Source organism: Acinonyx jubatus, chromosome A2 (assembly GCF_027475565.1).
Source record: "Acinonyx jubatus isolate Ajub_Pintada_27869175 chromosome A2, VMU_Ajub_asm_v1.0, whole genome shotgun sequence".
Taxonomy (NCBI): domain Eukaryota; kingdom Metazoa; phylum Chordata; class Mammalia; order Carnivora; family Felidae; genus Acinonyx; species Acinonyx jubatus.
In genome coordinates, this window is record NC_069383.1 from 139,823,546 (window position 1) to 139,840,356 (window position 16,811).

Below are 16,811 nucleotides of genomic sequence, written 5' to 3' on the forward strand. Positions count from 1 at the left end.
ATCTATATTAGTTCTGTTTTCTCAGGCTAGAAACAGATCTTTCAATTCCATGGATATAAACATCCTCATCAAGAACAAAGTGGGTGCTTTCCTATTCTGACATTTGTTTAAAACACACATAACCATTTAAATTATCATGTTTCATGGTTTGTGTAGATGTCACGAATGCCATTTAAATGGCCTCTGAACTATAGGAGTAGCCCTGAACAATTTCAGTCTGAACTAAAATCCACTCTACCTCTCCATTCCGTTGAGCCTACAGAGTATTTCCAGCTCGTCTGTCCATGGTCACCTACAAGAAAACACTGTGAATCTGTCATCAGTACATAGAATAATAGAAGGGCTTGTACTCACCAAACAGGAAGGCAGAAGTTTGATTAGACACTGAAAATCTTTATCTGACAGATACTTGTCGGGACCAAGGTCAGCCTGAAAACATGGGGGGAAATATTAGGGTGTTGCCTTAGTAATCAAAAGAAAAATTCCTTGTTACTCTTTCCCTTTTTTCATTTGCCCAAATATATGACTGTAAACCAAAGATGAAAACCACACTAAGTCTTGTTGCCTCAAGGCTTTTCTGGAGAGGTAGAATATAAACATATATGTACCAGGATTTAACTACACTCTTATCAAATTCCATTAACCAAATCACTAGAACTCCCAAAGTGAGAGATATAACATAAAGTAATGTTCAAGTATGTCTTCCTTAAAACAAACTGCAAAATTGCCAATCCTAAAGAGGTTCCAGAAATATTTTAAGCTGTTCCTGTTTCTTTCCAGACGTTTACTAGTTGATCAGATAATATCACATCCATATAACCAAATGAATAAGCAAAGTGACTCAAAATGACTCTCTTTTGTTGTGGGACTGAAGAGGCCTTATACATCATTCAGGAGCACAGTACAGTTTCTTAATTCTCTTTTCCAATATCTGCTTTCATAAACCCAGCTAAAGTCCCTGAAATGAGACTGAAGCAAAAAACCAGCTTACCCAGCTTAACACTAGCCGTTCCTTTGGCTGATTTTTAATCTTCATCAAGAAATATTTCTTCCTTATTCTCCAACCTGCCATAAAAGCAGAGATGTATTTATAGCATATCATTTTTACACCAACAGAAATATCATCAACTAAAGAATAATAAAACTTAAGTTTGGTAATACTATCCACAGTAACACAGGCACCAGCAAAATGACCATTTGGTAATGTTGACATGGGAAAGACTGTACTTAAGAAAAGCAAAACAAAACAAAAAGTCCAGAAACCCCACCAAAAAAACACCAAAAACAACGGCAAAGAAACTATTCTATTCACGGGAATAGAAAAACTTCAGTTAAAGTTTAGTGAGAAAGAGTGACGGCAAATGAATGAGGGCCCTAAAAGTACACAGTACTACCCTCCAAACCCTCAGGTAGTGCTTTACCCAAGATTCATGAAGTATAAAAATTATGGGCTGCACCTCCAGGCAGTCAGAAAGCAAAAAGAAAAAGAAATCACCTGCATTTAAGAGCTTTCTCAGGATACAGACAGGAAAGTGTGACAAAGAGTCCAGTTCTGTTACCTGTATTAACAGACTAGACATATGCCAGTTTCTCACCTATGTCTTTCAATGGTTCTACCACCTCCCACTTTGGTTCTGATCGGAAGAACATGGAAACTTGCTGTAAGGCAATCTCTGCAAAGACATTTTAGAAACTCATCAGACAAACCTATCATGAAAGTACCATATGCTTAAGATCTTATTCTAGCAAATGAAATCCTTATGGTCTATGACCTTCTTAAAAAACTTAATTAAAAAAAAATCTGCAGATATAACTGCAATGTAGGATTCTAGATTGGATCCTGGAACAGAAAAAGGACATTAGTGGAAAAACTAGTGAAATCTGCATAGAATCTGTAGTTAATAGTAATGCACCAATGTTGATTTCTTAGTTTTGATAACTGTGCCATGGTCATGTAAGATGGGGAAATTCGGTGAGGGGTGGTATATGGAAACTCTCTGTACTCTATAAGTCTAAAATTATTCCAAAGTAAAAAGTTTATTAAAAAGAGTAATTATTAATGATATAAAAGAATGCATAGATATTTTTTAAACTGAAAGATCTAAAATACCTAAACTAGTTGGCATAAGCCAGGACTTCATTATATGCACCAGGCCACAACCCAAGCACAAAATTCAAAATGTGATCTGAGGTCAGCTCAGAACAGTCTTTATGTTGCTCCAAGTGATATTTATCCTGTCTTCATTCCTCATGGAATTACAGCTTTCACCAACAAAGAAGCGATTAGCCTTAAATATATATTGGAAATAAAAGCCAGTGTTTTAGAAAAACATCTATGTACAGCAACAACACAGTTCTATTGTGGGAAGTTACCATACCCCTGTTTACTGGAAAAATAATCCATCCTTCTTTTGTGTTCATGTATCGTAAGAACGTTTCCCCCTTTTAAGAAGACAATGAGAAGAGGAAGTTCTTTAACGTTCACTGTATTAAGAAATTATCAGAACAACTGTGCCTTTTTACATTTCCTGCAAAAAGCAACATCTGTAATTTGCTATTTTCCCTCAATGCAATGAGAAAACGAAGCCACTCTAGATCCCTGAAAGCAAACAGCAACACTGCAAGTTCACTGTGGAATTTCACCTCCACCTAGCATGAATGACATTCCAGGCACACTGGTGAGGAATGAGAGATTCGGCAAAAATGCTCTCCATATGTCAGAATGACCTAGTCTGGAATTACCATGCCAAGCACTTGGCAAACAATGTCATATATTTTACGGCACATTATGAGTTAAGAGATTCGGGGAAGAAAACAATCGACTCGTTTAGTGACTCGATACATAAAGTGTTGATGCTATCCACACAGAAGAAAACAAGACATGATCAAATACAAAACTGACTCCACCTACATTTGTTCTAACTACCCCAAAGCGACAAACCATCTGGAGGGACCGAGTATGGCAGAAGCATATAAAATTTTCATAATCAACACTGGGACCTCTGTACCTCCTCTATAATTAATGTTGATAAAAATGTTTTAGCATTTCCAAAACAACTTGAATGTAAACAATCGTAAAACAACTTCAACATAACTTAAAAACACATTGTTTTCAGTGAAAATCATCAACTTTGAGAAGGATCATGAAAAATAATTTTCTAAATGCAGTACAATGTGATTCTAAGAGCTGTAAAGGACAGTTCATTCACAACCAACAGTGACTCATAGTTTCCCGCAAAATGCTTATTCAACATTTATCGTATGCTACTACGTACCACATGTTGTTCTAGGAATGGGGGAAATAGCTGTCAACAAACAGAACGTGCTGAATTTGTTACTGATAAATTGAGGACTGGAAAACTGATTTTTTTTTTTTTACCTTAGAGAATCAGGAAATTGCAGAAAGGACATTTTCTTTCCCTTGAACTATGACTTATTGTGAAGTAAATCACATACCTACACTTTCAGTATGAATCCCCGCCCTCCCCAGATTCAGGCAACACACTTCAATCGTAAGCGTCGACTCCTCTGCTTAGAAACATTTACTAGCACACCATTTCCTAACAAAATCAAGGCCAAGCTTCTAAATCTAGTGTTAACTCAGCTCTGGCTTTAACTTACCTTTCTGTCTTTACCCCTCCACAACATGTGGTACCTAGATTTACCTGCTTTGACCCCCAGAAGACTGGCCTGACCCCACCCCTCTGCATTTTCCATTCCTGTCCTTCAAGGGTCAACCCAAATCTGCTGCTCCCCTAGCCAGGTCTCCCTGGGCCCTCCAACCTCTGTACATTCCCAGAGCTACAAGTGTCCTTCTCCTATGGGATTCACCGTGGACTGTCCTGAGGTATGGCTACTCTCTTCCATTAGACTGTGAACTCCAGCTGGAAGGCTATGTCTTAGTGTGGGCAAAAGCCCACAGCTACATGGAAATATTTTTTTCTCTCCTGGAGCACTGGCCCTTGCCTCTGGCCTGGCAAACTTCTACTTATCCTTAGATCTCCACGTAGGTATCAACTTCTCTGGAAGCCTTCCTCCACCTTCAGATCTGGATCATCTGCCCCTCTACCCCTATCCTCAAGGTGCTGCTCCATGTCTACATCTGCCACAGCCTTTACCTGTCAATCTCCCTGCAGAAGTGCCTTGGGGTGCGGGTAGGGGACTATATTTTGCTCAATGCTGTATTTGTAGCACCTGACACAGAGTAGGCACTCAATAAATATTCCATAAAGCAAGAACTAAGAGTTCAACATGTGTTCAATGGATGTGGATACTCTCTCCCATTAGAACGCTAAATCCACGAAACGAAAGGCATCTGCTCTCTTATTTCTTGAACACTGACTGACACCTGGGGAAAAACTGCATGCTCAGGAAATGCTGATAAACCAGCCCCAGGCAGGAAATGCACAGCAATGCCTTCAGGCCCATCCTGTGCTTCCCACAGAGCTCTGACTTCTCAGCTCAGAATATACCAGTTGCCCCCAGTATGTGCAATCTCTGAGCTCCTAGATCCCAGCTCCATGATGATTATAGGGAACAGCCTCCTCCAGCCCAGCAGCTGGGCTCCAGATCCCCCATCTACTACAGCAGGAGTAGATGTGTGGAGGTCTGCACAGCGGACTGCGGCCTACAACCTCCCAAAGCATCCTGCTCTCGTTCTGAACACAATCCACACCCCCACTTGGGCCCACTACTGCCTGACCTACTCACAGGGTTCCTGGGTAGAAGAGGGCCTGTCCACTTCCTGTCCACTCCCCTTTCCCCTCTTCTTGTTTTATAGATCAGGACCTGAGGTTCACAGAGGGGAAATGCTACAAAGCTGTCATCGGGATCCAAGCTCCTCATCTCTGGTACAAGTGACTTTTGCATGGACATTAAAAATGGACATTAAAAATCCCCTATTCTGAGGAGGTTTGAGGTCTGAAGCAGGAAGATGGCTACACTGCACTGAGGCTTTAAAAAATGTTTTTTAATGTTTATTTATTTTTGAGAGAGAGACAGAGACAAAGCACGAGCAAGGAAGGGGCAGAGAGAGAGACACACAGAATTCAAAGCAGGTTCCAGGCACCCTACACGGGGCTCAAACTCGCAATCATGACCTGAGCTGAACTTAGATGCTTAACTCACTGAGCCACTCAGACAGGTTTTTAAATGATAGAAGCATAAGAGAGAGAGAGAGAGAGAGAGAGAGAGAGAGAGAGAGAGAGAGAGAGAGAGAAAGAAAGGAAGGGAGGAAGAAAGCAAGAAAGAAAGAAAAACAAAAAAGAAAGAGAAAAGCAAGAAAGAAAAAAGAGAAAAGAAGAAAGAAAGAAAGAAAGAAAGAAAGAAAGAAAGAAAGAAAGAAAGAAAGAAAGAAAGAAAAAAGAAAGAGAAAAGAAAGAAAGAAAGAAAGAAAGAAAGAAAGAAAGAAAGAAAGAAAGAAAGAAAGAAAAGAAGCATCTTGTTAGATGAATAAGGTGAGGTTTGTGTGGCGTGGGGCATGTGTGTGTGCGTTTTCCAATACAAGCCCCTAGTGACTGGGAAACACCTGTTTTCCCTATACATTGGCTGGCCCTCAATTAGACTTGGTAGTAACACAAATGGACACCTTTGGAATTTAAATAAAAAGTCAACAGGGGCACCTTGGTGGCTCAGATGGTTAAGTGTCCAATTTTGGCTCGGGTCATGATCTCACAGTTCATGGGTTCGAGCCCTGCATAAGGCGCTGCACTGACAGTGTGGAACCTGCTTGGGATTTTCTTTCCCTCACTCTCTGCCCCTCCCCTACTCACACTTTCTCTGTCAAAAATTAAATAAACTTTAAAAAAAACTGAAACAAAATACAAATGGACATCTCATAACTCCCCCACAAGAGCACTAAGGACCTGTATTTCCTTGGTCATCTGGAGAACACCAGGAAAAGAAGGAAAAGATCAGCAATCCCAGGCTGGAGATCCAGCGAGAGAGGAGCAGCCGCTGGTGCCCTGAAGCTCCTAGTTACCTACCACCTGGACACTGTTGTGGCATCAGAGTCCCCACTCCAACAAGGCATCTTCAACCTCAGAGCAAGAGACAGCAAGAGTGGCGTTGGTGACTTTGGCCACACGAATGCAGCATGCACATCCTGCTGAAGTGGAAAGGGGTGGTGACCACAGACCATTTGGAAAAGGATAAGAGGTGGAGACACTACCCAAATGAAAGGGGGAAGTGGCCCTGCTTTGAGAGGTGCCACATGGTGGAGGTATGCAGAGTGTCCTCAGGAACCACAGGCCATGCTTTGAGTTTCAGGAAGCCTGGACCAGTCCACCTGGCTTTCCAGGGACTGGGTGCCAAGCTGGTACAGAGGAGGCTGCCTGGGCTTCCCTTTCGAGGCTGCTAGTGGGTCAGCCTAGAGACAAGTTCTGACAGTTTCATTCAAAAGGGGCAATAAATCAGCATATGCTCTGCAAACAGCCTCCATCCCCTACTGTTTCATTCCAGGACTGTGCCGCCTTCTTGAGCACTTGGGTTCCGGTGGGAGTCTCTGGCAACCTTATTATACCTCTGCCCACATATGCTTTGGACTCCTGACTGTTCTGCCATACAGGGGGAAAGGAGAAAGATCAAGAAAAACAGTAGCATGTGAGGGGTACAGTAGTAGGAAATACAGGGATCAGATCATCTTCCAGGGGCAAAGCAGCATCTTAACTGGAAAACAGACATTGTATGCTTGCACAGTCATACGAATGTGCAGCCCTAGGTAAGGCCTTTCCTCTCAGGTGATCTCTCATCTATGAAATGAAAGGGTTGGTCTTGACATGCCTGCTCCAAATCTTTTCTAGCTCTGACCCCAGGTAATTCAATGTACTCCTGGTACAAGCTCCCTGCTTGTAGGGAGCGCATCTTCCTTGCACCTGCATCCCCGACACCCGGACCTGCACCCAGCACACAGCACAGGCAGAGCAGACAGTGAGAGCCTATGGGATGAACGGCATCATCATGTAGGCACTGCACCTTGATGCTTGCCCTCAGGAGCACATTAGCAGACACTCAGGAACTAAGTAGACAAACCAATGAACGGGGCTAGGTGAAGGCTGATTTGATAGCAGTCAATCCAGATGGTTTGCCATCTGACAATTTTGGGAATGATCGAGGTGAAGCATGGTAACTGAAAGCCATGAGAGATGCCACACTGAAAGAATCTAAGCTGTCCTGGGAGCCCCATCCTGTGATGTCTTTTCTCCTGTATGAACCAAAAAACAACTGGGGGAAGAATAAAAGCCTTGTAATAACTTAATGCTCAATTTTGTAACTTAGAGTAAACGTGAGTTTGAACTAAACTTTCCTTTATTGGCTGCATTCTAGAAAGGCATTTTTACCTCTGCAGGTACTTCCATGAGAAGAAAGAAGGTACATCAGAGGCTTCTCAGACTTTAATGTGCATGCAAATAACCTGGGGCCCTTGTTAAAATCAGATCCTGATCTGTAGGTTTGGCATGGGGCCTGAATTCAGCATTTCTGACAAGCTCCCAGTGATGCCAGTGCTGTGGGTCAGAGGACCACACTGTGAGTAGCAAGGCCCAAGGGCTGTGGTTTTCAAACTCAGATGCATATTGGAATTTCTTAGGGAGCTTTCCAAACCAGGAGCCCCCACCCCCATCTGTAGAGATTTTGATTTAATTGGCATGAGGGCAGCCTAGGCATCGGGATTTTTTTTTAAGCTCCCTGGATTGAGTTTATTATGTAGAAAAGTTTGGTACCTGACAGGCAGCCCTCTATTTCCCTCTCTCTGAAACAGGAATAAAAGTGCCTCCTTCTAATGACTTCAAAAGCAGTGTCTTGAGGACATGAAATGTAATGTGTGAACAATCTATTCTCTTAGCAAGGAAATCAGCTTATTAAAAATACCCAGAGTTCCATTGAGACTCTAAGCATGGGTCAGCTTTAACAGCTCAGTCAAATTCTAGTTTCTGGCTCGGTTCTACAACAGTTTCCATGGGTCTCTTCAAGGCCACCCCAAGGCATATTGAATATTTAATCACTCCTTCTGCTGACAACAGGCTTAGGTTATTGACGTTAGCTTTGTGTATAACTGGCACCCTCTCCACCTCAGTCCCCTGGTTGATTTGGGGAAAATTTGGAAGAGCTCCTTAGGCTTTGCACTGAGCGGGTCTCTGGGAACAACTGGGAAGACACAGAGAGGACCCTTCTGAACCACTCAGTTTAAAGTAATTCCCAGATAGGGCGCCTGACTGACTGGCTCAGTCAGTTAAGCATCCGACTTCAGCTCAGGTCATGATCTCACGGTTCATGGGTTCGAGCCGCCCATCGGGCTCTGTGCTGATGGTGCAGAACCTGCTTGGGATCCTCTGCCTCCCTCTTTCTGCCCCTCCCTTACTTGAGCACACTCTCTCTCAAAATAAAATAAATAAACTTAAAAAAAAATAAAGTAATTCCCAGGAAAGTAGACATGCTATATACTGTAAGTACGAAAGGAGAGCCAAATTAAAAATCAAATTAGGTTATTGGGGATTATTTACTTTCTGTTCTGCCAGGGAAGATAATAAAAGACTCCAAGTACACACACACAATAACTTCTCTTTCATATTCTTCTGTGCACACATTACACACATTTTAGAAGTAATTATTTTCTTCTTATACTCATACAGTAAATTACAATCAGGCAAGTATTAGTAAAGGAATAATGCCCTATAACAAATGTACACGTGTCCCCATTTGGAAGGAGAGTTTCTCCCACATGTCTTCTCCAGCAAAGAGCAGTACCTCTTTAGTCATGCAACCGTAGCTCGGAGACCCCTTTGCTTACCAGTGTAGTTTGCGGAATAGTTGTTTGGATCTAAAAACTTCTTAACCAGCTCACAATTAGACAAGACATGATTTGTGGTGATAACGTTGAGATAGTTCTGAAGACCTTTCTGCCTCTCAGCTATGAATTCACGATCCATGTTACCAATCAATTTTTTGGGAGGAAGAGGTAGACTTAGGCCTGCAATCTTTAATTAAAAGAGAAAAAGTATTATACTCATGCCATCCCCAAAGAAGATGCAGTATCAGAATCCTGAGCCGCCATATTTCATTAAGATGTATCCTAATTTCAGAGGGATGATAAAATGTGAAAAACTGCAACTGAGAATTGATAAAATGTTATATTAACCATAGAAACTTTAAAACTTAAAAAAAAGTGTTTTCTTTTTACCAAACATATACATGAATGTAATTTCAAGAGTCAAATAGTTTTTTTTATTGTTAGCAGTCCCATGACACTCTCCCCTGACAAATACCTCTGCCAACAGGTGACCTAGCCATTCCCCGTTCCCCGAGACAGCCACATCCAATTCTCTGAGCCAATCTTTTTGGTACAGGGGAACATTCACTAGGAATTTTCATTTTTAGGCATTATCTATTAATTTCCCATTATGGATTAAGTTCTCTTTCACAATCCTAATCTCATCCCCTGCACAACCTATTCCTAATCCCTCCAATATAGTTATAATTTTTACTTAGTGCAATATTTCTGCTTACTTTAGGTTAAGTGATATTCACCTCTGAGCCAGAGAGCCATGCTTACTATTCCTTTTTATCAACTGGTCATTTCTGTTTGTTTGTTTGTTTGTTTTAGTTTTCTATTCAACTCCAAGCTCTCCATCTAAGCATCTTCTCAACATACTCAGATACAAAAATGCATCAATTCATCTTCTTGAAGAGTCCCTGCTCCAGGCAGGACTGGTGGTCCCCACTTCTGCTGCAGAACTGGCATCCTGGGACATCATGCTAGGGATGCTTTTGCCTTTCTCCTGTGAACCCCATTACTATATCCATACCTTCTTTTTTTGTAGAGAATCCCTGATTTTTGGTGGAGATACTCTCCGTCAGCTTCCTAAAAATGGTGCTGCAGAGGTCAATTATTTTGGAAAAGTTGCATGTATAAATGTCTTTATACTACCCTCACACTTGAATGACAGAGAATCTTGATGTGGAATTCTAAGTTGGAAATATTTGTTCTTCAGGATTTCTAAGAACTACTTCATTGTCTTCTAGCTTCCAGTGCTGCTGTTAACAGTAGATTCTTGCTGCCATTTTTGTTTTGTTTTGTTTTGTTTCCCTGGAAGCTTTTAGGCTTTTCTCTTTGACTTCAGTTTGTGACATGCACGTGCCTCTCTGCAGGTCTATTTTTAGCCTCTGTGCTGAGTATGTAGCCCTTTCTATCTGGAAACGAATATCCTTATGAATATCTTTGGTATTTTCTTGTATTAGGTCATTATTTCTTCCCCTCCATGCCCTTTGCTTTCTTTTTCTGGAACTCTTATTCCAGTGTTAGACATTCTGGACTGGTCCTCTATTCTTATCTCTTCACTCCTATTTTCCACTTTTGTTAAACAACCTTTTTTTTCCCTACTGAACAAATTTTTGGGGATATTTCCTGTATCTTGCGGCTCTTCTTAAGAGTTTTCATTTCTACTATTATCTTTTTTTAAGTACTCTTTTTTTTAACAGTATCCTGAATATAATGCAATTTCTTATCTCTCTGAGATTATAAAAAATAATTTTTTTTCTGAAGTAGCTGTAATGTTCCTCTTGCTGTATATATTCTGCTTCCAAAAGTTTTTTTTTCTTTTTTTTCCTGTTTGTTTTCATTGTTATCTTTCAAGTTAAAAGTGTTCCTTAGGAACCTGGCAATCCTGGGATGCCTGCTCATACTGAAGAGCACAGCAACAAAAGCTGACTAGAAGGGCTCAGTGAGTGGCTGGGACTTAACTGCTGTGGGCTTTATTTTAGCATGTGACCTCATTCAGCTGTTTCATTGGGAGAACCTGTGATCTCCATACCTTTAATTCTTTCTTCTTAGGTTGGGCAGATCCCCCTCCTCCTAAATCTTCCAATCCCCTGCCTGGAGGGTCTAGGTCTGACCAGTAATGTTCTGTGAGCTAAAAGGAAGAAGGTTTTTGGAAGGGGGCAAAGTTGGGGGTGAGAGGCAGTGCTGACATGTACTGTGTAATTATTTTAACTGTGCCTGCATCCCCCAGTCCAATGTTCTACCCTTTCCAGATAATAAACTTCCAATCTTCTGCTGGAGGGAGAAGGGCAGCAGGTGTAAGTTGCTAGATGGGGGAAGATCTGGAGATCTGTTTCTTAAACATACTCTCAACTTCTGATTTCAGCTTGACCTTGCCCCCCACTGGAGGCAGCACCTTGTGCTAAACCTTTTGGAGGTTCTGCGGTGTAAACTGAGACACAATGAGGTTATCCATCTGCCTCCCAGCTCAGAATTCTGCCTTCCCATATCTACTTAATTAGCTCCCATCCACTTGATTTTCAGCTTCAAATGTTTTGTTGTAGCTTTATCCTTTCCTATTCTATTTGTCCTTGACTGTGTGTGTGTGTGTGTGTGTGTAAGATCAACTTACTGCTGTTTTAGAGTGGCTTCAGAAGGAAGGAAAAGTAAATATAGGTGCTCAATCTATCATTTTCCAGATCCCTTAAAACTTTACAAGTCTATTTTTTATTTTATTTTTTAACGTTTATTTATTTTTGAGAGAGAGAGAGACAGAGCACACGTGGGGTTGGGGTCAGGGGTGGGGGTGGGGGTGGCGCAAGGAGACAGAATCTGAAGCAGGCATCAGGCTCTGAGCTGTCAGCACAGAGCCTGATGTGAAGTTTGAACTCATGAGCCGTGAGATCATGACCTGAGCTGAAGTTGGGCACTTAACCAACTGAGCCACCCAGGTGCCCCATTAAGTCTATTTTTGAAACTTAACAAAGCATCACATTGGTATCTTAATTTAATGAGCAAAATCACTTTCAAAGAGCAGTGATATTCTACACTTGTGCTTAGATTAGAGCAGCCCAAGTGACATGCATATTGATTGAGGGGAAAGTCTAAAGAGAAGAGCATCTTGAATTCAGACAAGGATGCAATGTAAACCACCCATGTGGGCAAACCTAACTTAGCCTGTGTATTTTTCAAACAACACTGAAGACCTTGAACTTGATACTGGACAAGATGAAAAGGCTGACTGACAATCATAAATTGCCTATTTCTCCAACATAATTATGAAAATGTGTCAGAGCATACTTAGAATCAATTTTCTATCATGGCATAATTAGCTGCCAGCTAAGACACATAAATTTCAGGTCATTTTCCTCATTCATACAATTCAGCTTTACCTAATAGCAGTTTCTTTATTAAAGCATACTTAAGAAGAAAGCACATCACTCAGCTAGTACACATCCAAGTGAATCACCTTATTATTACTGTTGTTATTATTTTTATTCTAGAGCATTGAGTAATATAATCAAAGGTACTACTAAAAACATAACTTTTTCTTTTAAAAACTTTTATTAAGTTGCAGAATATAATCTCAACAGCGTGTGTATGCATGCGTGCGTGTGTGTGTGGGCATGTGTAAGTCCAGGGATATGGACTATGCATGCACCAAAAAAATGTCTAAAAGGACTGCCACTACCACCTTGAGAACAGCTAACTCAGATTGGGTTGGACAACCAATGCTTTCTATACTATGAAATGTTTACATTTCTCATTTACTATTTTTTTCAATTAAAAAAAAAGAAAAACTCTTGCTTATAAAGCTGACCATATATACAGCAAGGATTCTTAAAAATTACCATAAACCAATATCTGCCCCTTCCCTTGCACTACCTGCCCAACATCTATCCAGCTGAATCCCACATGACTCATGACAGGAAGAGTCACATCTGACATCATCAGATTCAAACACCAACAGGGCTATTTTTCATTCATGGTGGGGATATGAAAATGAGTTTGATAAAGTATTTATTTTGAACTTTTTGGCCTTCAAGCTTCCACCAATCTATTTGTTCAAGCTTAATTTCATTTTAGGAAAGAAAATGTATTGATCTGCCCCAGACATCCCATCAGCTCTTCTAAATCATCAGATGAAACAAAGTGTTATTTGCCAACAGTTGGAATTACAGTATCCCTGCTATGCCAGTCTGCTGGATAGACTAGAGGTTTTTTCCTACTCTTCCTTAACATCTCACAATAACTATTTCTACAAGCATTAGAAGTATGCAATATGTGTGTTATTTTAAAATCTTGCCTTTCAAAAAAGATTAGCATTCAAGAGACACTTATTTGTCTTTCAGCTTTCTCCCAGGATTTCTAAAATGCTTGACAATTACAGAATATAAAATTTAGAAGTCCAATGACTCATTAGAAGCAAGGGAAAGAGAGGTGCCTAGGTAGCTCAGTTGGTTGAGCATCTGACTCTTGATTTCAGCTCAGGTCATAATTCCAGGGTCGTGGGATTGAGCCCCGCATCGGGCTCCGTGCTGGGCATAGAGCCTCCTTAGGATTCTCCCTCTTTCCACCACTCCCCCAGCCCCTCTGCCTGCATATGCTCTCTCTCTCTAAAATATAAAAATTAAAAAGGGAGGGAAAGAGAGTACTAGCACAGAGAGCAACTGAGTCACTAATCTAGTGATTTCCTACACGCCTCCAACATTGATAGCTTCAAGCCATGACACTTCACCATCCCATTTTCGATAGCTTTCCTCTTTAACGTGCCCTATGCATTTCATTCTTGAGTTTCTTGTATATGGGGAAGAGAACAAGAAAGCCAGTAGAGGGGCGCCTGGGTGGCTCAGTCAGTTGAGCATCCAACTCTTGATTTCGGCTCAGGTCATGATCCCATAGTTTGTGGGTTCGGGCCCTCTGTTGGGCTCTGTGCTAGCAGCATGGAGTCTGCTTGGGATCCTCTCTCTGTGTCCCTCCCCTGCTTGTGCTCTCTTTCAAAATAAATAAATAAATTTAGAATAAAAAAAAAGAAAGCCAGTGGAGAAGTCCCCAAAGTTCCATCCATAACACCTGCAGAGTGACAAGGCAAAGGGGGAATGATCACCAAAGTGAAGTCTAGAGCCCATAATCTGGCCCATAAGTAGAAGCCTCCAAATTATATGACAAACTACGTGGCAATTTTAACAAAACTAGCTTTTGTCTGGAGGAGTGACCTTCAAACTTTGAATCTGTCAATTTCTCACTTTCAATATCAGATCTCAGTGGTCTGCAAATTGCCTTCAATCATATTCCAGTGAGTGTTCTAGGGAGTTCTGAGCTCTCAACAGACTCTTAACTTGTCCCAACACTCCCCCCAACCCCCTCCACCGGGGAACACAGTAGAGTCTCTCTCTCTCCTATGTCAACAGTGGGAAGTAAAATTCAAATCACAAAACATTTATGCTACCACAGACCTGAGAAGTCATCTGGTTCAACCCCTTGTTTCAGATGGGGACAGTGAGGATGGAGAGGGGAAATAACTGACCCAAGGTCTCCCTGCCATAAGGAGCAGAGTCTGGACTCCTTCCCAATCTGGGCTCAGTTCCCATCATTTCAATTCCTGCTCCTTTCCTTTATGTTGTTGTGTGTGGTTTCCCTAGATGGTTACTAATTTGATGTTGCCTTTAAAAGAAGCTAGTGAGGGGCACCTGAGTAGTTCAGTCAGTTAAGCGTCCAGCTCTTGATTTCGACTCAGGTCATGATCTCACAGTTCATGAGTTGTGGCCCCGTGTTGGACTCTGTGCTGACAGTTCAGAGCCTGCCTGGGATTCTCTCTCTCCCTCTCTATCTCTGCCCCTCCCCTGTGCACTTGTGTGCTCTTTTTTTAAAAAAAAATTTTAATGTTTATTTATTTTTGAGACATAGACAGAGCACAAGTGGAGGAGGGGCAAAGAGAGAGGGAGACACAGAATCTGAAACAGGCTCCAGGCTCAGAGCTGTCAGCACAGAACCTGACGTGGGGCTTGAACCCACCAACTGTGAGATCATGACCTGAGCCGAAGTTAGATGTTTAACCGACTGAGCCACCCAGGCACCTCCCTCTCTCTCTCTTTCAAAAATAAATAAACATTAAAAAAAAAATAAGGTAGTGATTCTTCTTCACTATTACCACAAAATATGCTCACTATAAAAAGTTGGGGAAATGAAGCTTTTTAAAAATGTTTTGCTTATATAGCTTATATGAGCTTGTTTATAAAGAACTTGGGAAGTACAAAACAGTATAAAGAGCCAGAAAAAAAACATAAGCCATAATCCTGCCACCTGGGGATCACCATTGTTAATAGTTTGGCATATTTCCCTCCAATCGTTTTTTCTAAACATTTCATGTAATTATATTATATTGCATGTATAATTTTACATCCTGTTTTTTTTTTTTTTTCATTTTGGCATTTTTCCTATTGGAGTCAGACAACTCCACATATGTGTATTATATTTCTCTTTCTTCAGCAGGAACTCATTTATCCGTCAGAAGGGTAATCAGACACTAAAAATCACAGTCACAGTTTTATTCTGTGGTTTTGAGAGTCTTTTTGGTCTGTTTTATGAAGGTTGTTTTGAAATTATTTTCTTGCCAAAAAGCTGTGTGTACTTTCTTCTGTTTGTTTACTTGGATCTAGAAAAACCTCCCACTGAAATGATGTCTGGCCATATCCTGCCCAGCATAAGCCAACATCAATACATGTGGATATTTGCATTTGAAATAAAATGCACACTGAAAGTGCCTATTTTAAAAGGGAAAGTTACACTGAAGCAAAAATAAAATTCTATTATATTAAAAAGGCCATCATTGAATAGTCATAGAGATTCAACCTTACATCCCCTAAGCAAGAACAAATATGAGATAAAACCCTTTCCTCCCATCCCCATTTTTGGGGGCTGGGCCTAGGCAATATCAAGTTCAGAAACCTTCCTCCCATAAGACTTACTCCTGGCTGAATGACACTGTACGAAGATCACTGGGCAAAGGTTCACTTGTGCATTGTGGTGAAAACACACAGTAGGCCCAAAGTTGGCTCCCAGAAGCTCATGCCAGGGTGGAAATGTTGCATGGAAATGCCTAGAGAGACTTGTGGAGAAAATCCACTGTTGGAATACACTGCATTTCGGTGCCTCATCTACAGTGCCACCACAGATCCAGCTTTTGTCTAAGTGGAAAGGCTATGCTATAAAAATCCATAAACCAATTAAACCCATCAATGAGTAGAATCTGATCTCTTCCAATATTTTATCTGGAGATTTAAATTGGTCATACTATAATTAAAATTTAAAAAGACAGCATTTGGCAAATGCATAACCATCTGCCAATTACATAAAGGTCTGTAGACAACTCTGGCCAATTCTACCAGAGAGAAAGTTAAGCATTCATGTTTTCAGCAGGGCTGTAAATAATGGTAAAGTTTGGATACTACATTTGCTACTTTCGAGAGTCTTATCAATGACCACAGCCTTTTGAAGGAAAGGAAGCATTTTACTCCCTGCCAGCCTGCAGTCTGACTGACTTTTGTGGGCAGGATCAGAGGTCACTCAGAATAATATGTGATGGCTCGTTCACCGATGAAGGGAGCAGTGCTTCACCTCCCAGCTGAGCTGGTCACAAGCCACGTGCTCTGGCTCAGATTTATATTACCAATCAAATCTGAGATATGACACAAGCCCAATGGTCTGCAGTAACCCACGGCACTTGAAGACCAATCTGCTGAATGGAGACACGAGTGCTATTGCCACTACTCACTACGGTTCTTAAGCCCCTCTAGGACCCTTCAAGCACATCTGTTTCCAGAAAAAGGCTCTGCAGCTCATTTCTCTGTCCATTATGGCCACCAAAGTGGGAATATTTAAACCAGAGGGATTTAGAAACATGTATTTAAGAGAAAAAAGTTACGGGGAACCTGGGTGGCTCAGTCAGTTGGTTAAGCATGTGACTCTTGGTTTCAGCTCAGGTCATATCTCGTAGTTCATGGGATGGGGTCCCAAGTTCAGCTCTGCTCTGACAGCACAGAGCCTGCTTGGGATTCTC

The 16,811-nt window shown here is 41.3% G+C and overlaps 1 protein-coding gene across 13 annotated transcripts in view; it reads right to left on the bottom strand.

Annotated features, from left to right (window-relative positions):
* PXK (PX domain containing serine/threonine kinase like) overlaps nt 1-16,811 on the bottom strand; it is a 73,958-nt gene that overhangs the window by 29,759 nt on the left and 27,388 nt on the right. For 12 of the 13 annotated variants that reach the window (XM_027039081.2, XM_027039080.2, XM_027039079.2 and 9 more), the window contains exons 4-7: nt 8,786-8,972; nt 1,596-1,673; nt 992-1,065; nt 355-429 (exon numbers count right to left, since the gene is read on the bottom strand). In XM_027039081.2, coding sequence (XP_026894882.1) covers nt 355-429; nt 992-1,065; nt 1,596-1,673; nt 8,786-8,972 — 414 coding nt within the window. The remainder of the gene's footprint in view (nt 1-354; nt 430-991; nt 1,066-1,595; nt 1,674-8,785; nt 8,973-16,811) is intronic. The other variant, XM_027039093.2, reaches the window with a different exon arrangement.